Source organism: Colobus angolensis, unplaced genomic scaffold (genome assembly GCF_000951035.1).
Source record: "Colobus angolensis palliatus isolate OR3802 unplaced genomic scaffold, Cang.pa_1.0 Scaffold85, whole genome shotgun sequence".
Lineage (NCBI taxonomy): Eukaryota > Metazoa > Chordata > Mammalia > Primates > Cercopithecidae > Colobus > Colobus angolensis.
Window position 1 is genome coordinate 3,027,557 of NW_012122376.1, and position 26,447 is coordinate 3,054,003.

Below are 26,447 nucleotides of genomic sequence, written 5' to 3' on the forward strand. Positions count from 1 at the left end.
TCACAATGGATAGTGTAACAATGGGATTTACTGTGGGGGCTTTGGGCCCTAGGGTAACAGCGCCAACCTCTGGAGGCACTGGAGACAAAGATCAGCCACGTGGCAGTCAACCATGTCTATGTGACCAAGTTCCAACGAAAACTCTGGACACCTAGGCTTGGATGAGCTTCCCCAGTTGTACATGCATTGATTTATACACTTGGTGAGTACTGTCATACGTCACTGCTGGGGTGAGTTAGCACTATCTGTAACTCCAGCGGCAGAGGAATTGGGAGCTCGGCGCTTAGAACTCTCTACAACTCTGCCTTCCGAGCCTCTTCCCTTAGCTCATTTTAATGTACATCCTTTCAATGTGAGAAATTGTAGCTGTAAGCAGAACAGCTTTCAGTGAGTTCTGTGAGTCCTTCAGCAAATTCTCAAACCCGAGGGTGGTCTTGGAGACCACTGACAAACCTTCAGTTAGGGTGAGAAGTGAAAGTGGTCTTGGGGACTCCCCAACTCTGCAGGTGGGGAGAGAGTAACTGTTGCCTTCTTCCTTTAGAGCATAATCCCACACTTTCTAAACAACTTATTATCTTTAAAATCAATGGGTAAATGTGATTTCAGCATAGATTTGGCATCTGGAAGACAAGCTATTGATTATGTATGAAAGTGTCGTTGGGGCAAGGACCAGACAATATAGACATTAGGAAGGGAGATCTGAATCCTATGTACTAGGAAAAAAAAAAAAAAAACCCACTGGGTAAAATAAGATAGAATAAAAGGTGTCACAACCTAGAGCATTTATTAACTTGGCTTACAAAACCCACAAACCTGGCCAACAAAACCCTCTAAAATATTTACATTATTTTCTAAAGTACTCATAGTAGTAAAACATTTAAAGGAGGGAATTAAACACGCTTATCATCTTAGCAAATTGTTCCAGTATCTTCCAGCACTTTGGGAGGCTGAGGCAGGAGTATCGCTTGAGCTCGGGAGTTTGAGACCAGCCTGGGCTTACAACATAGCAAGACCCTGTCTCTACAGAAGATTTTTCAAAAATTAGCGCCTGTGGTCTCAGCTACTCAGGAGGCTCAGGATCACTAGAGCCCAGATGGTCAAGGTTGCAGTGAGCCATGACCATGCCACTACATTAAAGCCTGGGTGACAGAGTAAGACTCTATCTCAAAAACAAAAAACAAAAAACCCCAACAACAAAAAAGATCTTGATCATTCTAAGGAATTCAAACAAGGCAGAATATTCAAAGGTGCAAATGAAAACTGAAGATCACTCTCCCCAGACCTTCCCCACATCAAGAGCTACTGTTAATTCTGGTGACTGTCCCACACATCTAGCCATGCATTATATGCCAACAAAAAATTAATTTTAGTAAAAACCATTTTTAGAAACTGTTTTAGATAGGTAATACATTCCCCAAATTTACAAGGTCCAAATGGGTATGCAGTGAAACCCCTCCTCCTGGCCTTGCAGGTTTCCTCCCCAAAGGGAACAACGTTACCAGTTTCTTATGCATCCTTCCAGGGCTATTGTATACCTGTATAAACTAAGTCATACACATTTAAAGTATTAATCTGATTTTACAGAAGACTGAAAAACTAAATTAACTGCTGCACTTCAAATAATTGTTTCTTGCTTCTTGACCACACAGGAGATATTTCTCAAGACTCCACTGTGAGAGAGGAGAACAGGTGAGCAAGAGAGAGAGGGGGAGAACTTAGGAAAAATCATTAAGTGGTTGAAGTATCTGCTTACTCCATGCCATGGAAAATAACATAAGAAAGCATTCTCACTTTCACCCTTCTCTATCTCCCGACTTATCTTTACCTCGGTCAGGCTCTATAGTAGTATCTGTTCTGGAACCACAACCCAAGGGTCAGTTCTATATTTAAAGGGTTCAGTATGGCCCACTACTCCTTTACTGTTGCCTCTCCATTCCCAAATTTTTCATGCCGATTTAAATCTTTGGGTTTTTTTTCTTGTTTTTTTTTTTTGACACACAGTCTCACTCTGTCACCCAGGCTGGAGTGTAGTGGCATGATCTTGGCTCACTGCAAGCTCCACCTCCTGGGTTCAAGTGATTCTCCCGCCTCAACCTCCTCAGTAGCTGGGACTACAGGCCTGCACCACCACACACGGCCAATTTTTGTATTTTTAGTAGAGACGGGGTTTCACAATGTTGGCCAGGTTGGTCTCGAACTCCTGACCTCAGGTGATCTGCCCGCCTCAGCCTCCCAAATTGCTTGGATTACAGACGTGAGCCACCGTGCCTGGCCGATTGAAATCTTTAACTGTCTAAATTGATTTGTCAATTTTTTTTCCAAATAAGGGGTCATGGGACACATCTCAATATTTCTAGTCACTGAACATAATCTAATACATGTCTCTAAGTTTTAAAAAGCACTTCAAAAAGTGTAGAGATTTCTCCCCCTCCCTTCCCAAAGTCATTAACTATGGGGCAAATTAAAAAGAAAACAGTATTATTTAGATTCACAGGCCTGCCTTACTCTAAGACAATCCAGCACTAACCCAGTGCATACATATCTGAGAAATGAAAAGTAAGACTTACTGGTCATCTGAAATTCAGCGAATGCTACTCTCTCTAGCTGTACTCTCAGCAGTTCGCAGGGAGCATCTTTGAGCAGCTGAAATAGCTTCGCGGCCTTGCTGTAATGCAGATCGGCCAGCACCCGGTGCTGTTTCCTGAGGTGTTCGTCACCAACCTGGAACCAAACCGAAACAAACAGATCCTTCACCGTAACGACTTCAGGCTTCACCAAGTGCTTCTTAGTTATTTTTCCCCCACTGGAGGTCTTACTAGATCTTATTAGTTTTAGCTTTTATATTGAGGTCGTAATCCATTTCCTTTCTTTTTGTTTTTGAGACAGGGTCTCGCTCTGTTGCCCACGCTGGAGGTCCAGTGGTGCAATCTTGGCTCACGGCAACCTCCGCCTCCTGAACTCAAGCAACTCTCCTGCCTCAGCCTACCGAGTTGCTGGGATTGCAGGCACCCACCACTACTGCTTGGCTCATTTTTGTATTTTTTCGTAGAGATGGGGTTTTGCCATGTTGGCCAGGCTGGTCTCGAATTCCTGACCTCAAATGATCCGCCCGCCTCGGCCTCCCAAAGTGCTGGGATTACAAGTATGAACTGGAGAAGCTTTCTTTCCACTTCGCCTTAGGAAGTCCTCAACCAAAATTCAGGTTTCCCCAGATGACCTAATATCCTGAGGGCAAAAGCAAGCTTAAGGGTGCCCAGACGATTCAGCAGAGGAATAGTCTTCCAGCCAATGGTGCTGGGACAACTAAATATCTATATGCAAAAGAGTGGGGAGGCCTGGGAGGCGGAGGTTGCAGTGAGCTCGGATCGTGCCACTGCACTCCAGTCTGGGCAATAGAGTGAGACCCTGTCTCCAAAAACAAAAAAACAAAAGACCTTCTCCAGTTTAAGCTGTATCTCAAAAGATGATACTTTTCAGGATAAGGGCAACCCAGAAGTAAACTCATGCCAAAGGGACTGTAAGGTAAGTAGTCTCACCTTGCAGGAGAGAAAGGTCAACAAAACAAACAAAAAACATCACTGAGAAATTATAGGCCCAAGACTCGTAGCAGAAGCCAAGCAATCTCTCTGAAGGCAGGCGCCTTTATCCTAGGCCTCAGATAATTCTCAGAAACACAGGAATCTGGGCAGCAGGATTAATGTACAATACTGTTGGTATTCATTATTTCTAACAGCTTCAAACTGGAATAATCCCAAAATTCAGTAATCATAGACTAGATAAACAAACTACGATACAGTCATTGAATGACTACCGAACTGAGAAAATGAACAGCTACCTGTGCCAACACAGATGTATCTCAAAAACGTGATGTTAAGTGAAAGGCAGTAAGCCACAGAACACCAACGGCAGATTCGTTTTCCCATGCTCATCACAGGGCACAATGTAGACATACCGTTTAAGTGGCACAGCACAAAAAAGGCACAGACACAGCAGAAATTTTCGGACAGCAGTTCACCTGAGTGGACGTCAAGGAAGACACACCAGGGAGGGGCACACGGGGCACTCTGGAGGATTCCTCCATTCCTCAACCTCCAGACAAGGGACACAGGGGTTCCTTTTATTCTGTAAACTGTACGTATGTTCCACATGTATTTTTTTTTTCTTTTTTGAGATGGAGTTTCACTCTTGTTGCCCGGGCTGGAGTGCAATGGTGCGATCTCGGCTCACCGCAACCTCTGCCTCCCGGGTTCAAGCGATTCTCCTGCCTCAGCCTCCCAAGTAGCTGGGATTACAGGCATGTGCCACCACACCTGGCTAATTTTGTAGTTTTAGTAGAGATGGGGTTTCTCCACGTTGGTCAGGCTGGTCTCGAACTCCTGACCTCAGGTGATCCGCCTGCCTCAGCCTCCCAAAGTGCTGGGATTACAGGTGTGAGCCACTGTGCCCTGCCTGTATTTTCATATAAAGATGGAAGACTAGTACTGTAAAACTGGCACTGAACCATTACTATAAAGCCTACCTACATTTTTAAAAACCGAAGTAACACACCCAGGCAAATAGGTAAGTTCACAAACTAAGACCCAATCAAGTAGAGTAGAAAAAAATACATGGTATAGGTGAGAGGGAAAACCAGTTACACTACAAGTTTTTCTAAAGTAGCTAATTAACATAGATTGCATTTAAAATATATATGACCATGTTAAAAAAACAAAAAACAAAAGCACCCAGAACACTTTTCAACTGATGTGGCACTGTACTTAACTTGGACTGACAATACCTGATTCCTCAGACAGCTGTGGTACATGGAGGCCAGCCTGTGATGGATGGTTGCAGCTCGATACTGACAAAGGGGCTGCCGAGCAGACATGGAATCCACATCGCAGTATTTCAGGGACTTCATCATGGCCTCACTGACTTCTTTTTCAATCTGTTTGTGTTTAGTTTTTTGAGGGGGGAGAAAAAAACAAGCTCGTAATCTGACTGTAGGAGTTTTTAAAACGTTTAAATACTGCTTATTCGGGAAAAGACAACAGATGCTAAATATTTGTTAAACAAGGGAATGAGACTGAGAACTTATTTTATAATCCAGCAAATATTATCACCTGCTCCTGAGCTTTTCTAGATAATGGAGCATAATCTTGCTGTAGAGTTGCCATAGTAAAGTAAGTAGTGGACAATTCCCAGTTCACTGAATCCCAAACAGCTGGGTGTATGTCTCGTGTTCCCAATGACCTCAGCGCTTTCAAATAGTAATCAATAGCCTGCAAAGGAGAAAACAGTGTACATTTCTGACTCAGCTTAAACATATACCAATACTGCATTAAAATAAAACATACTTCATAACTACCCAGATGTTAATTTAATTTGGGGATAATTTATCAAGGGGCAATGTTATGAGGAAATGAAAAAATAAGTCAGTGAAAATATTTCAATGAAGAAAGTTATTCTGAGTAGACTGAAGACCACTCTGTTCCCATCTCAAGGCTACAAGAAGCCAATCTGTGGTGCTGCTTCTGACTCAGGCTGAGCATGAGGATGCACTTGTTTCCTTTTTTTTTCCTTTCTAAATGAAAATTACAGTTTCTATAACTAGTAAATCAGATTAAAAACTTACCAAATTTTACTGTAAAAAGAAGTATCTCCTCCTACCTTGTTAGCCCAACCCTCAAATACATGGCCATTATATTGAAACCAAAAACAAAACCACACTTAATATCCCAGCAATAATTTCTACATTTCTGGTGTTTATTTATTCACTCTTTTCTGTGTATATATAAATTTAAAAATCAAAAAAGGTCACTCATTTAAAAATTTATTATGCCACCAACATTCTTCACTAATGTCATTTAAATGGCTTCAATCACTCCATTGTATGAGTGCTCCTTGTACCCTCTGCAACAGTGGGTGTGACCATTTGTCATAAAATTTGGCAATCTAATAAATAAAACTCAATTTTGAGGCCAGGAGTTTGAGATCAGCCTGGCCAACATGGCAAAACCTCATCTCCACTAAAAATATTATAATGCCAAAATGAGACAGGCATGTTGGCATACGCCTGTAGTCTCAGTTACTCAGGAGGCTGAGGCATGAGGATCACTTGAATCTAGGAGGCAGAGGTTGCAGTGAGCCGAGATTGTGCCACTAAACTCCAGCCTGGGCAACGGAGTGAGACTCTGCCTCAAAAATAAAGAAATAAAAATAAATTTTGAAAATTTTCTTTTATATATTAGCCGTTTACTTTTTTTAAAAAATGTACACTTTTTTTTAAAAAAGTAAACGGCTAATATATAAAAGAAGGTTATTTGCTCTTTTTTCTCTTTGGGTGTTTCCAATGATTCTTGTTTTTATATAGCAAGAGTGTATTAACCTCTCATCTGTTATACGTATTTTCCCTAGATTATGATTTGCTTTCAATTTCACTTTCTGTTGTGCATTTTTAGATCTTTTTTACACATTTGTGCATTTTTAGAACTTTATTTTCACACATTTGAGTTTATTCAACTTTTACCCAGGATTTCTGCTTACTGTGCCATGCTGGGAAAGTCCTTCCATACCTATCATACAAGCCTCTACCTATATTTTCTTCTAGTACTTTTACAGTTTCATTTTCTCCATGTCAATCTTTAATCCATTTGACATTCATGCTCGTTGTACAAACAATTTGCAGAATCATCTTTTCCCTTCCAATTCCACATGTCATCTTCGATACTCAATTCTTACTAGTCTTAGGCCAGGTTCCAAGTGTTTTCATGATCTGTCTAGTCTTGTGCCATTAGCAGAGTTTAATTATTTTTAGTTTTGTAATATTTTAGTGAAACAATGGAAAAATGTAAATAAATGACAGGTATGAACGGATGAGGCCCAACATGTAAGCGAATGTGTTACCTTATTATAATATAAGCCTTCTTCTGGTGAAAATTCACGTTTAAATTCATCACCTGCACCACAGTGCGCCTGTGCACAAATTCGCATGAGTCTTCCCGTGTTACATAATAAAAGGGCAGCATTTGTGGCATCCTCAATTGACTCAAAGTTGTGAATTCCCTTTTCAAAACAAGAAAAGCTTTTTTTCCACAACTGTTGCTCGGCAGCAGACACAGATTTGCTCACTTTACAGAGAAAGAAAGAAAACAACTGTGTAAGCAGACATCAGGGTAAACCCTAGCACTGTCTTAAGAGGAGGATGGCAGTGACAGGAGTGTGGTGGCGAGCCAGTCACCTGCAGTCAGCCACAGCTCATTGCTCTCACCATGCCTGTTACATGAAGGTAAACGTGTCCCTTAGAGTTCATATGCTGAAGCCCTAACCCCTAGTTCCTTAGAATGTGACTACATTTAGGACAGGTCCTTTAAAGATGTAATTAAGGTTAAATGAGACTGTAAGAGTGGGATCCTAATCCAGTATGACTGGTGTCCTTTTAAAAAGAGGGAGGGACTCCAGGGGTATGCACAGAGAGAAGGCCCTGTGTGGACACAGTGACAAGGCAGTTATCTGCAAGCCAAGGGAGAAGCATGAGAGGAATCCAGCCCTGCTGCCACCTTGATCTTGAACTTCCAGTCTCCGGATCTATGAGACAATAAATTTCTCATTTACGTCATCTAGTCTATGATATTTCATTACAGCAGCCCCAGCTGACTAATATAGCTTGATGAAGTCTCTCATCATCCTGCTCCGCCTCACCCAGGATGGGAACCATCCCTTTGTCCAGCACATTCATGCTGTATGCCTGGCCCGCCATTAGTCACTTAGTAGCTGTCTGGGGTATCAGATCGACTGTTACGATATTGCTGTGCTTTTGTACAAGTAACCCTTATTTTGACTTAATAATGTCCCAAAGCACAAGAGTAATGATGCTGCCATACTGTTGTAAATGCTGTTAATCTTTTACTGTGCCTAATTTGTAAATTAAACTTCATCACAGCATGTATGTACAGGAAGAAGCACAGAAAAACTCTCCAGTTTCAGGCATCCACAGGGGATCTTGGAACGCATCCTCCAAGGATAAGTGGGGTCTACTGTACAACACTTAAGTATAACCCTCTTCACTATTAACCAAATGATATTCAAATAAGCAAAGAAAAACATCTGAGCAAAGTGTCATTTTGTGAAGATCCAAAAGCATGGTTCCCATGGAGTTTGAAGAGATTACAACCTGTGTTGTATCCAATTTCCCAAGCTTCCTGACGACCACTTCCCAGGTTCCCTCACTGACTGTCCCTCCAGATGCACCTTAAATGCACAGGTTCTCCCACTAGCAAGGAACTCTTTGAGGGCAACATCTGTATCCCTAAGTGCCAAGCATTATTCACAGATCAACAGGCACACAGGCTGGGTGCAGTGGCTCATGCCTGTAATCCCAGAACTTTGGGAAGTCAAAGCATGAGGACTGCCTGGGGCCAGGAGTCCGAGATCAGCTTGGGCAACATAGCAAGACTTCATCTCTAAAAAAATTTTTAAAAATTGCTTGGGAGGCTGAGGTGAGAGGATTGCTTGAGCCCAGGAGTTCGAGGCTGTGGCAAGCTATGATTATGCCATTGCAGTCTAGCCTGGGCGACAGAGTAAGACCCTGTCTCTTAAAAAACAAAAACAAAAACAAACAAACAAAAACACAAAAACCAAAACCAAAGGCCCACAGATGTTCAGCTTACCTGCTAACCTCAGTTCTACCTCAGCCCCTTTCTGTTCTCTCCCTGTGTCCAGCCTTTACATTCTCATCTATTCTCACAGCTTCAACTATTACCTTTATGTGAATGGCTCTCAGTCTGTCTCGATAGCCCTACAGCTCTTAGCACACTTCAAACTGACTACTAACTTATACCTTTCACATACACGTTCCATAGCGAACTCAAATTCAACATGGGCCCAAATGATTCACCATCTCATATCTTACTCCCACATCTTACTTACACCATCCCACATCTTACTACACCATCCCACATCTTACTTACCCACTATCCCACATCTTCCTCACACAGGCCTCTTGTTCCCTCTAAACGTACACTTGCACCCTCTGAGATCCCTGGCTTCTTCCTAACACCGCCTCCTCAGTCTAGAGCACCCTCCTTTCCTCACCTTTGCCAGCTGACACTACACACCCCGCACCACCCTGCTCAATGACACTTTCCCAAAAGCCCTCTAACTTATGACCTCCACCAATGTCTTCTTTCCCCAGTCTCCCATTATACTTCATCTGTACTCATCCACAGTGTTCTCTGTGTTCCTATCCAGCTTCCCAACATGGAGAGAGGACCATATTCTAGCCAGTTCCATATCCAACACACAGCCTGGCACATGATTGGATGTCCCATTTGCTTCTAAATTGATCAGATGGACTGAGTACAAAAGTGAGAATGAAGAACACTGAAATAATTAATTCCAAGGGAAAAATCATGTTTTCCTAATTCTATTTCTTAAAAATAATAAGAGGTTCTCTAACAAAGCACCTCTTTATGACATAAAATCAAGTGCCACCGTTCTTTGCTTAACTCATACAAAATTAGCATAATCTTCTAAGAGAACAGGCAATAAACAGAGGAATCTAAAGAAATACTCACCTACTCTCTCACTCTGTAATGCAGCAGCCTGATTCATGTAAAACACTCCAATTTCATTTCTAATGTTACCCATTCTCTTCAATACTTGTACATAGTGTTCTGGATTTTGGCTTTTCAAGTCACTAAATTGCAAGATTTCATTAGCAGCCTCATAACATTTACAACTAACAGAAAGTTGACTTTCTAAGTCTGTAGACAAATCAGTTGCCCACGCAAATCCTGAAAAGAAAAAAGGGATACATCAATGCGAGTCATGTGATTCCCTCTTCCTCAGTATCTACATGAACCTGAGATTCTAAATTCTAAGTAATAAAAAATGCAATACAGTATAAGTATACTAAGATTCAATCAATACAACAATATTTAAGTTTCATAATAAAGATCTATTTATTTATAAAATTATATTTCTTGGGATATTAATGTTGGATAAAAATATTTTCCTGCCTATGAATATCACACAATCCTGTGATCCAGGTTTTCCCAGGTACACTTGTTTATTAGGGCAGACCTAAAGTTGTCCACTAATACAAAGTTGTTATTTTTAATTAATGGAAATAGTTCTTGAAATAATGTGTCAATATTAACTTTAAGTCACTGAAGAAGCTGCTACAGAAGCCCTCAGAAGATTAAAAATGCCATCAAAGTGGGAACTGGAGTAAAAAGAAGTATTTAACTGAAATTGCTATGATGGGAGTAGTAAAAATACACTGAGGACTTTCCTACTACATCTATAAAAAAATGATTATTTGAGAAAGACGGAGAGAGGGGAAGAAAGGGCAAAAATACTAGAAAATAACACATTTTTCCCTCTCCCCCAGTACACTCCTCCAGCTGTGAATTGTCTGAAACTCTGGGAGACAAACATCAAGTAATATTTAGTATAACAATTTAAGAGCATAATAAAACAACCCCATGAGACATCACAGAAGCACCTTCAGAAGACTCATCTTTTACTTCGTTCACTGTCTTAATGGCAGCGTGCTCACACAAGTGTGCTGAGGTAAGAGGGAGGGATAGCGCTGCTGCGGATCGGATAACTCTATTTCCCAGTTTTAAAGCCTGATAATTCCAAACACAGTGACATATTCAGTAAGACGCTGGCTATGAACTAACGTTAAAAACAATGATCACTTTATTTCAGCCCCGAGGAATCATTCAGAAGGTAATGAACCATCTTCATCAACTGTTATACCTTTCAAAAGGAAACCCATGGCTTTGTTAGCTGCCTACAAGTGTGACCTAGAAGAACCTCATGAAAAGAAGAGTGTAAAAAGCTGACACAAGGCCGGGTGCATTGGCTCATGCCTGTAATCCCAGCATTTCGGGAGGCCAAGGTGGGAGGATCGCTTGAGTTGAGGAGTTTGAGACCAGTCTGGGGCAACATGGTGAAACCCTGTCTCTAATAAAAATACAAAAATTAGCCACATGTGGTGGCGCATGTACTAGTCCCAGCTACTTGGGAGACTGAGATGGGAGGATCACTTGAACCCAGGGGGTAGAGGTTGCAGCGAGCCAAGATCGCCCCACTGCACTCCAGCCTCCTGGGCAGCAGAGCAAGACTGTGTCTCTCAAAAAAAAAAAAAAGTTGACACACAACTGTCTTCATATCTTACTTTATAGTTAGTTCTAGTTATATAAACAGTAATTATAAAATACTTAAAAACCATTTTATACAAATACACAAGATTATGTTTAATTTTAAAATTAAGAAACGAATAAAACAGCAGGCCAGGCACAGTGGCTCAAACCTATAATCCCAGTACCCTGGGAGGCCAAGGTGGGCGATCACCTGAGGTCAGGAGTACAAGACCAGCCTGACCAAGACGAAGAAACCCTGTCTCTACTAAAAATACAAAATTAGCCAGGTATGGTGGCGCATGCCTGTAATTCCAGCTAGCTGGTAGGCTGAGGCAGGAGAATCGCTTGAACCTGGGAGGCAGAGGTTGCAGTGAGCCAAGATTGCACCATCGCACTCCAGCTTAGCCAACAAGAGTGAAACTCTGTCTCAATAAATACATAAATAAATAAATACAAAGCAAATATCAGAACTCTAATATTTCTGGCCCTTTTCTGAATACTCAAATAAGCATGAGCTAGACTGCATAGTCCCACCATGAACCACGTGGTCCAAGTCTGTGGCACACCTTGGCAACTGGACTCTCTGTGAAGGCTATGCAGGATCTCCTGGTCTTCTTTTGTTTGGTAATGAAACTCTTCAAGGTGTGCTGCTCTATTATTTGCATTCTGGGCCAGCATTAGTTGGATATCACCACAAAGTGTCAAATATTGAGAGAGAAACAGCAGCACTTCAGAAAGCATATTGGTGCAGAGGCAGCAATAAGTATCTGTTTAGAAAGCGCGGGAAGAAGAAAAAACACAAATGCAGAAAAAATTAATGACCACAGAAAATATGAAGAAACTGTGTTATCAGCAGAACACTTTGTACCACTCTAGCTATTGTTTATTTTATGTCCAATAATACATATTACAGCTTCATGTATTTCAAAGCAAAGAGACGTTAAACCATTGAGCAGAAACTAAAATAGAAGGTAACACACACAGGATTGGAAAGAGTCATTTAAAAATAAAGATATACAACAGAAACAAGAGTAAACTTCCACTGTGATTCAGATGCCTTCTCTGTTCTCCCTTCCCAGTGCCTATTAAACATATTCATGTGCAGTGGCTTACCATGGCTTTGCAAAGCTAATTTAATGTATCGTAATGCTCTTCCATATTTCTGAAGACTCATGGCAGCATCAGACAAAACATAGTAGGCCTTCGATGACTTGAGAATCAGCTGAAGTTTCATTTTATGTTGCCAAGAGCCAGGGATCATTCCAGATTGACTGGAATAATTGCCCTTCTGAAGGGAGCCCACTGTGACATGGAGAGAAAAAAAAAGACAGCACATTTGACTATAAGTCTCACGCACAAAAAATATTTTCTGTTTCTTGATAGAAACACTCTAGACTTAGGTGCTATTGTGACAAGACTGGCAAATATTATGCTTTACTGCTTAAATACACTGGAGTAAAACAGCTGTGTTAAAAGACTCTCACTTGGGAGTTCCAAGGCCTTCTGCTTCCCTGACATCGGCAACTCTGTCATTGTCTTCTAGTGTCACTGACATAGCTAACCTCATGAGTGACGCCTGTCTCCTTTCTCCAGTCTATGTGTCAACCTGTCAAAGTTTACCTTCCTAAAGCACAGCTTAGATCACTGTGAAAGCCTGTCCTCAAACATGAAAATGGCTTCTTCCCACTTAGCTTAGCCTAAACTAGTTGCATGTTTCTCAGTCTCACTTTCTGCTTGTCCATCCTACTACCCGTCAGCCAATGTTAAGTCGCTACTTGAAGATGCCTGTTTTTCCTATCTCCCATCTTGGTTTACTGTTTCCTCTATCAGGAATATTCTTTATTTAAAGTCCAACCCATCACTACCTTCTTTATACTCAACAAATAATCATTTTTGTGGCAAGTACTGTGCCAGGCACTGGAAACTGTGACATGAAGTTATAGGGCCTCTATGCTTGATAACATAAACCACAACAAAATATGTAAAGTGTAATTAACAGAGAAAGAACAAAATACTGTGGAACATTTTGCTCCACAAATAACAAAAACGCACCCCCCTTCCCCCAGCTTGAAGGTTTCTCATTTTTTAATCAGCTAGAACCCAAGTCTTTCAAGGCGATGAAAGATACTTAGTGTTCATTATGGTTTGATGTGTGTATGGATTTTTTTCCTCTGCTGATATAAGCATCAAGAGATATTGTGAGAAACTAAAATTAAGTAAGATGAAGTTCTTGTTCACAACTGTGTTTGTGTGTGCATGTGTGTGTAAAACCATTTAACGCAGGAACTGTGACATAAGGCAGGCTCACAGGACAAAGTGGTAAGAGAGTCAAGTAATTCTGCTGGAGAACAGAGGGAAGCATGGAGATTCTGAGCTTGAGCAGGATTTTCAACAGGGGAGATAGAGAAGGAGGAAGAGACAGAAAAGGCATTTCAGAAAAAAAGAATGGCAAAAGTCCTGGTGTGATCTCCTTACTGCCTATAGGCTGAAGCCTGGCATACAAGCAGGACTACATAAATGCTGGGGAAATAAATCTATTCCTCTCCTACCTCCACCATGTTTGTTCAGGAAACGAAGGGTCCAGAAAGCACTTCCACTGTGATTCAAATGTATTGCAAACATACAGGCTTTCTACATTTCTTTCTTTCTTTCTTTCTTTTTTTTTTTTAACAATTGAAACTGATTTAAAAGGGGAAAAGAAATAAGGTTGGAAAAAGAAATACAACTTAGGTTAAAATAAAGAAATTTACAGCTTCTGCTTCAAAGTCCATATGTTCTTCATGATGTTATATTCCTAAAGAACAAACTAGATAATTTAAAAGTGACATTTGTAGCTTATTCAAATGCTGCGCAGTAACAACAGCCTACGCTTCTATAGCGCTTATTATGTACACTGTTCTGAGCACTTTACATATATTAACCATTCTAACAACTCTTAAACATATTTAATCATTCTAACAACTCTTTAAAGAAGCCATTATTATCGTTTCTATTTTGAAAGAGATAAATAGTGACTCAAAGTGGAACAACTTGCCCTAGCAAAGCCAAGACATGAAGTTAGGCAGTTGGGCTCCTAAGTCTGTGGCACCTACACACTCCAGTGCTTTTACTGAAGCAGCAATTTCTGAGAACTCCGCCAGGCTGAGGCATTAGTTCCTCATTGTGGGTAACGGGAAGATGCAGGCTCCTTATGTTCTTATTAGAAATGTCCATGAAATATCAAAAATATCCTTTTTATATTTCAAATGAAACAATATTACCCCTACTTCCAGTTCACGTATCTTTTTCTCAATGCCTTGCAATGAATGTCTTAATTGACATAAGTCTGCTGTTGATAAAGAACCAGTATATTATTCTATTGAAGGCCTTATTTGCACATCAATTCAACTTACTTTTGTCCAAAAACAAGGCCATCTGCTTCTCTAGCCCCTCGGGACCCCCTCTTGTGGATTCGTCTTCATATTTTAACGGGATTGGAGTGCTGGGGTCAGCTGCTGGGAGGTCGCTTTCTTTTTTGATGCTGCTATCGACAGATTTTAAACCCTTCAGAAAAAGGAAAAGCATTCACTATATACCTAACTTCAGGTCAACTGAAAACTAAATATAAGACAGTATCTGGACTACTGAATACGTTTAGTAATTTAATTTAGTAATTTAGAAATTTCCATCTCAGAAACAGACTTTTAAAAACTTTGTTTGATCTGAAATATTTCAGAAAAACGAATCTGATTATCACTTTATGCTTAAGGAAAAAAAAATTGCAGCAGAACACAATTCGGAATAACATTCAGACACCAACAAACAAGTGTAATTTGCATATCAACTACCAACTTTACTGAAAAAGTGAAGACTAAACTTAAACTTACCTCTAGAACATAGCTCAGCACAAGTCTACAGCGCTCTTCTGTGTCATGGCAAACTGGAAATGCACAACTGGGCTTGAGGAACAAACATGTAAAATTATGAATACACTACCAATGTATTAAGGTCAACATATTGTTTTTGTTGAAGATTAAATTACTGCAAGCATTATCAACAAAAATCTTGCTTAAAAAGATCTTACAACATATGTTGCTTTAAGTACTTACAATTTTAAATATAATTCTACTATGACAAAAAAGCAAGAACTAGAGTAGTAATGTTTTAGACAAATATAGACCTCATTTAGTAGGTCAGCTCCACTCATAATTAGCACCGATACTAGGCAAAACACAATTAACAATTAGCGTCAATTTAGAAATAACAAGTTTCACTAATATTCTTGTTAATTTATTTGCTTAATTAAGGAGCAAAACCAGCTAGCAACCTCCAGCTAAGAAGGATATTACGTGTAGGGGCTTCTGTGAAGCATTTCATTTCGCTGAATCCCGTGGGGTTGGAACGACTGTTCTCATTGCACAGAAGAAAAGCAAGCACAGACACTTTAGCAATTTGTCTGAGGACACGGTGAGTGAGTGGGGAGCTGGGACTCTGGAGCTCATGCTGACTGTCCATACTGCAAAGTCATTCAATAAGGATAAGGAAAGGCCAACTAAAGACATGTTTATATGAATACTAACACTGCATTTTTTGAGTGCTTCAGATACTGACAGAAAGTGCTATCTGTGAAAAATAGTGACACTAACTCATTACATCTTTAATTATTACCTAATTGTTCCATTAAGTCCACGGCCTAGTGTTACAATGCAGTATTCCATATACATGTAACTTTTGCAATCAATGATTAAAACCAGAACATTTTTTCACTCCACTGTGGAAGTTCAAGCCGAAAGTGAACTAAAATTTAGATGGACAGTTAATGACTTTTTCCTGCAGTCATTGAGTCAAATATTTACTGAGCACCCATAATGTGTTCTAGACATTGGAGATAGTGTCTATACCTGCAGGGAACTTACATTCTAGTGAAGCAAGACAAACATAAAAATAAGAACTTCAGGAACAGATAGGCTCCCTGAAGGACAAAAAAGTAGAGCACGCTTTGGCCAGAGTGGTCAGGGACATCTCCCTGAAGAGGCAACATTTCAGTCAACACTTAAGCCTTAAAAAAGGCAGCCATGAACAGACCTAGGGTAGGTACATTCCAAACAGAAGCAACAGAAAATACAAAGGCCCTCCAATGAGCATAATCTTGATGCTTCTGAGAGAAAAAAAAGCCAGCATGACCATGGTAAACCAATGGGGCAAGTGAAGGTCAGAAAGATGGGCAATGTTTTAGGGTGACAGAGAGAGCCCCTCAAAAACTTGCTTAAAGTTTCCATCTGAAAGTTACACTCAGTGCTTAAATTAAGAGGTTATCTGTAAATACAACTGTATTTCAGTTCAGGAAACAGGCAGAACTCTTAAGGTTGGCCTGGAATCTAATCATAGGGAGATGGTATGTTGAAAGGCATATACTGCCTGGAGATACACTGATGGTAGAAGGACAGTCAGGGCAACCCACAGAGGGAGAAATCTGTCTGGTCCTCTCCAGGGCAGAGACATGTCCAATACGGCAGACATGACCACCAGAGTCACGAAAAAAGTACTGTCTCATATAGCACAGGGATAATGTACCAGACCTCACCATACACAGCTCCAAGAGCCACCTCCCTCTCTACCCTAATTCTATGTTCACCAAGCAACCTATGTATGTAATTTCCCAGCAACCCCAAAACTGGACAGAAGTGCCCTAGTAAGGAGACAAGACTATGACTACACACTGGTCACTGGAGAGGAAAATCCTTCACATAAGAATAGACAGATACCTGGTTTACACATCTGTCCACTATAGGCTTGCATAATGTGGGTCAGTTATCGTGGAACAATACTATAAAGCCAAGTTTTAGAATTCAGAAAACTAATGATTATTAGATGCTGGACCATGAAAGATTTACTGAAGCAATGGTATCTTTTGAAGGGCTAACTATATTCGATTAACAATTATGTTTCCTTGATAACAATTTAATATAAATTCTAAAGGCTTACTCTAATTTGATGAATAGATTTGTATTTTTCTGGTACTGACAGTTCTCCAACAGACTTGATTATAGCTACTGCTTTGCTATCATCCGATGGATCAGAGCTGGTGCTATAGGATCCATTTTCATCACTGTCAGGCATCTCTTCCTCCTCTTCACTATAACTTTCATCAGAATTCTCATTTAAAGGAGATTCTGAATTTTCTTCCTTTTTAGGTTCATCCAATTGAAAAAGTTCTGAAAGCATGTAATTGGCGGAAGCAATAATCTTATGAAAAAAGAGAGAAATATGTATAAATTACTGTCATAAAAAAATACGTGAATTTTAATACCATACTAACAAATTTTAGAAGGAGGTTGGCACACCGGCTGTTTCCACCATACAGACTGTCACACACACAGAAACGTTCCCAGTTCAAAGCTACCAACACTCTGGGTATGCTCCACAAAATCTTTATAGGTTGACGCATTTCCTATTTCCTGAAATTACTCCACCCTGAGCCCTCTCTCTTAAAAGGTGTCAACTGAATTTCACTGGAGACAAACAAAGGCTTTTGAGTATAGAGTGTCATATCTAAAATATTAACAAATATTAATACCACCCTATACCAAGTGAGAAACCAGAATTTTTCCTTACAAACTATAAATTAATTCAAGTTTCTCTATAATAGGCAATTAATATTTATTATACAATCTACGGTTCTAAAAAAAAAAAAATACATTAACAAGGGAAAAGTCCATTCTGATATCTCTTAAAATTAGCATTTATATACGATCATTTATCCCATTCTATTATTTATCAGTTCTTAATCACAGACAATAGTCTTAATACCATTTTCTAACATCCACATAAACCACTCAAATTCCACTAAACACTGCCACCTCAGTCAGCAATTAGATATTTCAGTCAGAAACAAAGTGTTTTACTATTTTTCTTCAAAAAAATTTCTGAGTTTGGTCTCTAGCATAATCTTTATCTCTAAATCAAATGTGGCTACAATTAAAATTACTTTGGCTCTTCGAAGAAAAATTGCGTATCCTACATACCTTTCCTGATTTGAACAGGATACAACCATTAGCCTTACAGTGAAAAATAAAGTTATGAAGCAAACAACCGAGGGTAAGGATGGTATAAAATTGTGGGGAGCATGACTGAGGGAATATTTTAAGAGATGCTTTTTCCCCCTCTCTTTAAAACAAATGTTACTAGCTTTTATTTAAGAGATGCTTTAATATCCTTAAGTGTGGAATGTGAACTCTATTTATATTAACAAAGTGATAACAAGGTCTAATAGCAACAAAACAAAGAACTAAGAGCACTACTGCTAGAATTCCATGAGTTCTAAATTTACTGAGCAGTGCTGTCTAAGAGAAATGTAACATGAGTCACATACGAAATTTTAAATTTTCTAGTAGCTACATTTAAAAAGTAGAATCTGTGGAGGCCTGGCGCAGTGGCTCACGCCTGTAATCCCAGCACTTTCGGAGGCCGAGTCGGGCGGATCACGAGGTCAGGAGATCGAGACCATCCTGGCTAACACAGTGAAACCCTGTCTCTACAAAAATACAAAAAATTAGCCGGGCGTGGTGGCAGGCACCTGTAGTCCCAGCTACTCAGGAGGCTGAGGCAGGAGAACAGCGTGAACCCAGGAAGCGGAGCTTGCAGTGAGCTGAGATTGCGCCCCTGCACTCCAGCCCGAGTGACAGAGCGAGACTCTGTCTCGGAAAAAAAAAAAAAAAAAGAAGAAGTAGAATCTGAGAAATTAACTTAAACATATTTAATCCAATATATATAACATTGCATTTCAACATGCAATATGTACAGATATCCAACCTTCAAAATTCAGGGTGTATTTTACACTGACAGCACATGTCAATTCAGACAAAGCACATTTTAAGTGATCAACAGCCACATCTCATGTGCTAATGGCTACCACACTGAATAGGGCAGTTACAGAATAGGAATCGGGAAGCTTTACTGTCTAGGTAACAATTCCCTGTTAGAATGCTAGAATTGTTTTAGAGAATACATAAATGTTACTCTTACTTGAGGATGCCTGCTTTTGTCCAGTAATTTAAGACAATTAAGAAGCAACGTTCTAATAGTTCCATAGTGTTTCTTATTTTGATTCTTCTTCATCATCATGTTGCAAGCAACCCTAAAAAAAGAGTTTATATCAACTTTACTGCCCACCATTCATCACTGTCTGCAAGACTCAAGTCTAGGAGTGCTCTTGTTTCTTTCCAACAAAGAGCTGTAAGAAACAACAAAATATTAAACTTTACACTTTACCCACCACCCCCAAAATGTTTACACTATTGTGTCATAAGAAAGCTGAGTAATATTTGGTACAATGTGTATTTTATATCTTTCCCGCTACTATGAAAACCTAAGAGCATTTAAAAACCTTGGTTTGGATACTGTGGCTGTATGCTTTAAAACTTTATATAAGGCTACTTCTTCATCTAAAATTCTTAAGGCACTCACTTGTACAAGAGAATGGCCACTGGCATTGTGAATGGATTTTGGTATTTGTCTTCAGTTTCTTCACAAAGAGTAGTGAGGTCATAGAGCTTCACTATATCACTGCCACTTGCTGGAAAGAAAAACAAGCCTCATTTTACAGCAGTTACCCAAATCAATTATTGTTCACTCAAGAAGTATTAATAGCTTACCTTTAAAGAGCCAATAGGTATGTCCTTCTTTGGTACAATTAGATTTCAAAAATGATAAAATATTCTGTGCAATGTCTTTTATGACTTTAGTAGAAAAATTAGAGTTTTCCAAATTGGGAATGTCTTCTGTCTTTATCATTTCATATTTCTGTAAAACACAGACAGATGGAAAACAGTTTAAGAGAAAACTCGAGGAAACAACACCTTTCTTTTAAAAAAGCAACCAAATGCAGAAGTCCTGCAAATAAAGACCTGTGTAGCATGAAAGCGTTTAAACCCGTGGTTTTTAATCTGTTTTCTGCTGCAGCCTCCCAAAGGAATCTTATCCACCCCATCAGAAAGGGCAGCTCACTAGTGGGTAATTTCAACAGAGAATCACTATCAGATTTAGAACCTCAGATTTAGGCATGATCTGATTTCTGTTCTAACATGGAACAAATCATACTGAATACTGTTCCTCCACTTTAATGGTTTTCAACTGGGAAGATGGTAAATGAAGGTAGGCTTTACCCAGCAAGATTTTAAAACACATGTATTTCTGGCCTTTTCTTTTGCTAGATACTAGAGTCAGTGGCTCAAGGAGAGAGAATCATTTAGGAAATGTTTCTGGCAGGCACTTCTCTTCCCTTATCTATGGACTTTATTACTTCACAGGGATGGAGCAGGCGGGTATGGGGGTGGCAATACGAGTAAAGGCTTCATGGACATTACTACCACTATTTTAAAAGTGCCTTTGCATTTTTCTTGTTTGTCTTCTGTGCACACTTTCCTAAACACCTCCTACCACATTTTCTGAAGTACTCTAAAACTAGAAACTTTAAATCAACTGGAATGTAAGACCAAACAATCGTCTGAGGTTGATTTTCACCCCACTTTGTTCACTGAAGTCCCCAATGTTGATTATTTCCTTCCTCAAAACACTCCTTTCCCATATTTTAATCTGCGCTATTCTTGTTCTCCTTCTCTCTCTCTAAATGCCCTTCTATTTTTATCCCTATGGGGAGAGGCTCCAATGCCTGATTTTCATAGATTCCCAGGTGACGAAATCTGACAGTATCTAGGTAGATGATGCTTCAATTTATTTCTCTAATGGCTGCAACTTCAAAATGCTCTCTAGACATTTTTATACTTTCCTCAAACTGAACATGTGACAAAAACATATTACCTTCCCTGTCTAAACCAATTCAACATCCTTATCTCACTAAATGACACCACCATTATTCTAGCCCCTAAACCCTGGAATCCCCTTTGACTCCTCTTCCCCTCCGCCTTGTTAACGCTTTATCTGCCTCTCTCTTTTCTCCTGCTCCCCACTCCCACCCCAGCCTCCCACTAAATGTTGCCATTTAGGGAGATGGTCTAACAGTGGTTTTCAATCAAGACTGCAAACCAGAATCATATACCAGACTTTCTGAAAAGACAAGAGGTGCACATCCTACTGATACTCGATCACTGGGGCCCAAGCAAGAACATCTTTTAAGAGGCCACAAGTGATTCTGATGCACAACCAGGTCAAGAATCACTGGGTTGGAATATGATGGTTCAAAGCATGTCCTCAGCCAGAGAGAGGCACAAAGCCTGGCACCGCCACTCACTACTAAGGTGACCCTGGGCAACTCACTTGAGCTCCTTGATCCTCAGTCTCTCTTTCCATCAAATAGGAATAACAGCATGTGAGGTAGCTAAGAAGATCAAATAAGGTAAAGCATTTAAAGCATTCAGCAAAGTGCTGGGATCAAATAAGCACTCAATAAATGCTATCTATTCTTACCATTGTTGATTCTTAACAGTTCTTCTCTAGTGGAAGTACATTATACTATTTGCAAAATGGTACAATGCCTCTGGTTTTCTTGTCTCTAAGTCCTCCTTGTTTATCCTATATGCTATCTCTAAATTAATATTCTAACACAACAAATTTCCCCTCCTAGATGCAAAGCCTTCACTGATTCCAGATTACCAACTGAACCAAGTCCATACTCCTTAGCTCAACATTTAAGATCTCCATCATTTGATCATGACTTTTCCAACCTTATTTGCAGCTATTCTGCTACCTAAATCCTGTGTTCCCTAGCTGGATTTATTATCAATCTTTTCATGTATTTACACTAGACTTTTAAAATCCAGCTCTTATTTTCTGAGATACTACCTATTATTCAGGACTCAGTGAAGATGCCCCTTCTTCCACAAAGTCTTTCTTCCAATGTTAGTGCTCAGCCCCTTCTCTGATGATCTAGACTTCTGTGTGTGTTATTACACTTCTCATTCTTATCTGTCTCCTACTGTTTTCTCTGCATATTATTTCCCATTAGATTATCTCTTTCTGAGTAACAACCAAGCTTATTCTTTGTTTTCCTTCAACCATTATTTATTGTTTAAATTCTAAATTTTTTATTTTTTTGAGACGGGGTCTTGCTCTGTCACTCATACTGAAGTGCAGTGGCACGATCATAACTCACTGCAGCCTCAAATTCCTGGGCTCCAGTGATCCTCCTGCTTCAAGCCCCCAAGTAGCTAGGACTACAGACAAGCACCACCATGCCCAGCTAAGTGTGTGGGGTTTTTTTCTACAGCTAGGGTCTCGCTACATTGCCCAGGCTGGTCTTGAACTCTCAGCTTCAAGTGATCCTCCTGCCTCAGTCTCCTGAGTAGCCTGGGATTACATGCATAAGCCAACATGCCTGGCCTCCCCCAACACTTATAATGGGGATACATGTCTTCTAAATAGAATATGCTGAATAAGAATTTGCTATATAAGCTATCTACCATACACAAATTTTACAAGATCTTTCCCTAAAATTTTGCGTGTACTGAGTAGATATTTACATAACGAAGAAACGCCTCCATTGTATAGACACTTTCAGTTAATTATTAATGAGTGCTTGGCATTAAAATTAGACTTCTATGGCTACAAATGCAGTTTTCATACATTTATGAACTTCCTCCAAATTACCTGTAAAATTATACTTCTATAACATCTAGAATTCTGTTATCACCAACTTAAATGTACACTCAAATTCAGTTTATTCACAGCTATCTTCCCTGCCAAAAATGTACCTTAGTACTTTAAGGCCATAAAGACTTTGGTGAGGAACTCTCTGTACCAATTTGCATTTGAGAGATTACAAAAATCACACTGTATCTTACCTGTACAATTCCGTTTACATGAAAACACATCACAAGCTCTGGTACATTGCATATCAAGTTGTCCAACCAATAGTCAATTCCAGTTAGCACATTAATTGGTTTGTTGTTATCCCTAAAAATATACATTTCTAGCGTTATTTGGTTTAATTAAGATGTTCCTTAATGAATCATCTGAAAGTTATTTCACCATTTAAGTATTTTAAGCTGTCCTCTCTAGATAGAAAATGCCATCTATGCTTTCTTTTCTGATAAGATATGCACATGCAGCTCAGTGGTTGTGCTATATTTAACAAATTTCCAAAAGCTTGCTTGTATTTCTAACCGACATTGATAAGTTTTCAGTAAGAATAGAAGACAATATGATAGGAAAGGACTGTGAGCCTACTGCCTGCTCCTCACACAACTTGAGAAAGACTGAATACCATACAAGACCATGCTTAGGTTAGAATTCACATTGGCTAATGTCAACAAATACATGTGGAACATTAAGCAAAATGCTCACAAGTAGTTAGTAGGAAGCTCTCTAACTAATTAAATAAACTGTCTTGAATATTCTCACAAGTTGTAGATTCAGACCTAAGACTAGTTCAGTCCAACAAACCTCTGGCTCTATTCAATGAGGTCTAGAATGAAGACTCAGCTATAGGCCTGCCTTTGAGCATTTGTTGATTATAGTTCCTTCCTTAATGTGGCCATTTCAACTGGCAGGGGAAGGAGGGAGGTGAAAAAAACTTAGAGAAAGAGGAAGATGCCCAAACAGATGGAACACTGATTCTTTCTGTTTTTGAGACAAGAGTCTTGTTCTTTCGCCTAGGCTGGAGTGCAGTAGCATGATCTTGGCTCACTGCAACCTCAGCCTGATGGAACAGATTCTAAAGGAAGAATTTAAATACCGTAAGCTTGAGAAGGGGTACGATATTGGTTTACCTGAGACGTAAGCTGACTGCTGGGTATCTGCCTCCTCCAAATATGGGCATGTTGGAGCCAACCAACATATGGATATCTTCAAACGTCCAAAGAATATTCCGAACGAAATCATTTTTAAGACCCTGTGATTTAAAACAGGAAAGATTATAATAAACAGTCAATCTGTAATTTCCCCCTATGATCCGTAAAAAGACTAGAAAAAGGAAGAGACGAAGAAGACAAAGTCAGGCCCCAGAGCCAAGATCACAAAGATGCTTAGAAAGCAGCTTCAGGATCAAGTGGAGTTCTTCCCTGTCAATTTCCACTTAGACTAGTTTTGAAATGACGAAGTAGACTGGGGATTGGCTGTCACCGTGGACACCATGGAAAGCATACCTGACTGTGCTCCCCGTCATTGAATAAAGTAGTCAGGTTTTGTTCTTTGGGTGCTGAGGCCACATGCCCCACTATGTATGAGGGTTCAAGAGGCTCACTTCCCTGTGAAAAGTGCAAGGATAAGGAGTGATTCTGCTGTCAACATTGCTTAAAATTGACCCACCGTTGAAGAGTATCACCTAAATATTCAAAGCACACATTTCAAATCTACCATTGTGAATTAGGCCAATACAAATAATAACACTCCTCACTGGGTGGCCTGCTCTGGCTAGTGATCACAGCTACCGTAAGAAGTGAATCACATTTAGATCTTACTCAAGTGAGACAGATTAAAGATTATTCTAAACGTCCAAAGTTTTTCATTTTTCTCCTTTTTTGTGTATCTGATTACCACTGTTCTTTCAGCCCTACTCCATCTATATTGAATTTAAAAATTCTAAGGAACTGGCCAGGCACCATGGCATGTGCTTGTAGTCCAAGCTACTTGGGAGGTCAACATGGGAGGACAGCTTGAGCCCAGGAGTTCGAATCCAGCCTGGGCAACATAGTGAGACTCTGTCTCTTAAAAAAAAGAAATCCTAAGAAATCTTAGCCACAGTTTGAGATACTCATTATCTTAACAGTCTCCAGTTTAGCATTTCCTGATGTGTGTTTCACAGAACACTAGCTCCCGGGAAACTGAATGAAAATTTTCCAGCCTCAGGTTTGAAAGATGACATTTACCAAGTATTCACTTTCGTGGAGTAACAATATTTATTGCTATTAAAACAATAAATATATAATAAGCAATCCTGCAATAGAAAAATCTACTTTGCCTTTGTAAAAACCAATGTTTCCCAAATTTATTTAATCTCAGAACACTTTTTGTTCTTAAGATATTCTCTGGAATACAGTTTTTTTTTTTTTTTTTGAGAGAGGGGTTTGAGAGAGGTTTGCTCAGCTCACTGCAACCTCTGCCTCCCAGGTTCAAGCAATTCTCCTACCTCAGCCTCCCGAGTAGTTGGGATTACAGGGCATGTGCCACCATGCCCAGCTAATTTTTTTTTTTTAGTAGAGATGGGGTTTTGCCATATTGGCCAGGCTGGTCTCAAACTCCTGGCCTCAAGTGACCTGTCCACCTTGGCCTCCCAAAGTGTTGGGCTTACAGGCGTGAGCCACTGCGCCCGGTCTGGAATACATTTTAGAATACACTTAGGAAGTGGGCCCTTTGACACTGGGTAAACTCAGCCTACCAAATTTTCCAACCATTAGGAAAGTAGTACTGCCATTAAGAAATACTACTTTAAGCTTTTAATGTCAGTGCCTCAACAGAGCCCAGGACAGGCATGTGTGTGCTGCTTATTCCACAAACGTCTGTCTTACTTGTTATCTGTGTGTGCCAATAGGCTTGGCACCTGCCTGGGAAGCGTGTGTGACTACAAGCACAGGTGGCTCTCTAGCACTTCTACTGTGCCTTGTCTTCTCCCTCAGGAGTCCTAAGATAACTTTAAACTCTTTTTTATTTTATTATTTGTTTACACAGACGAGTTAACAATTCATGAACTGATTCGCAAAACATAGTTTGCCAGGCAGTTGCTTTAGTCAGAGTATGAACCCTAGGTTACAATGTTCTCAATAAATGTCTGGCTCTAAGGCCATCCCACAGTCACCTATTTAACCTCTGTACTGCTCAACAAAGACCTCAAACCAGCAGTTTTAGTTTTTGGAACAAGAATTTGTGCAGCGATACCTTGCAAATATAAACCTCTAAAGCTGAAATTTAGGCAGTATAATATAAGAAAAGTACTCTGTAAGAGACTCTTACGGCAGGCTAGCTCTGCCTAGGGATACACCACTGTTACGATGACCTGACTGCTAGTAGGGCCTTGCTAACTGTGTGTGGAGTACACAGACACAATGGGGTACTGCTGGAGGAAAAGGCCTCTGCAGGCAGAAAGATCGTTTATGCCCTAGCCTGAGAGTTTCGCCAGCTGTATGACCATGTGAAACATCTTTTGATGAGCTTTAGTTTACCTATTTGTACAATATGCAGCTCCAAGAATGAAAAAAAAAACTTGTACAAACATACATATCAAAGTACATGGCATAAGAGCTATTCAATAAATGCCAGTTTGCTTCCTCCACACATAAGTCTACAGATTCCCAAGTCTCCCAAAGTTTTCACAGTAATTTCTAAACAAGGTAAAGGCAGAATAACACTGGGAGATGCGTGAGATGGGTAACAGGAGGGTAATAT

General features: G+C 39.9%; 1 protein-coding gene across 2 annotated transcripts in view; it reads right to left on the reverse strand.

Annotated features, from left to right (window-relative positions):
* The window catches only part of EDRF1 (erythroid differentiation regulatory factor 1), a 45,977-nt gene that overhangs the window by 12,235 nt on the left and 7,295 nt on the right, over nucleotides 1-26,447 (reverse strand). Inside the window, exons 7-22 of one of the 2 annotated variants that reach the window (XM_011930195.1) lie at nucleotides 24,212-24,313; nucleotides 23,837-23,958; nucleotides 22,910-23,021; nucleotides 19,766-19,913; nucleotides 19,578-19,686; nucleotides 19,137-19,248; nucleotides 17,097-17,357; nucleotides 14,999-15,070; nucleotides 14,525-14,675; nucleotides 12,246-12,434; nucleotides 11,699-11,899; nucleotides 9,555-9,773; nucleotides 6,886-7,109; nucleotides 5,103-5,261; nucleotides 4,778-4,927; nucleotides 2,568-2,721 (exon numbers count right to left, since the gene is read on the reverse strand). In XM_011930195.1, the coding sequence (XP_011785585.1) occupies nucleotides 2,568-2,721; nucleotides 4,778-4,927; nucleotides 5,103-5,261; nucleotides 6,886-7,109; nucleotides 9,555-9,773; nucleotides 11,699-11,899; nucleotides 12,246-12,434; nucleotides 14,525-14,675; nucleotides 14,999-15,070; nucleotides 17,097-17,357; nucleotides 19,137-19,248; nucleotides 19,578-19,686; nucleotides 19,766-19,913; nucleotides 22,910-23,021; nucleotides 23,837-23,958; nucleotides 24,212-24,313 (2,485 nt within the window). The remainder of the gene's footprint in view (nucleotides 1-2,567; nucleotides 2,722-4,777; nucleotides 4,928-5,102; nucleotides 5,262-6,885; nucleotides 7,110-9,554; nucleotides 9,774-11,698; nucleotides 11,900-12,245; nucleotides 12,435-14,524; nucleotides 14,676-14,998; nucleotides 15,071-17,096; nucleotides 17,358-19,136; nucleotides 19,249-19,577; nucleotides 19,687-19,765; nucleotides 19,914-22,909; nucleotides 23,022-23,836; nucleotides 23,959-24,211; nucleotides 24,314-26,447) is intronic. The other variant, XM_011930196.1, reaches the window with a different exon arrangement.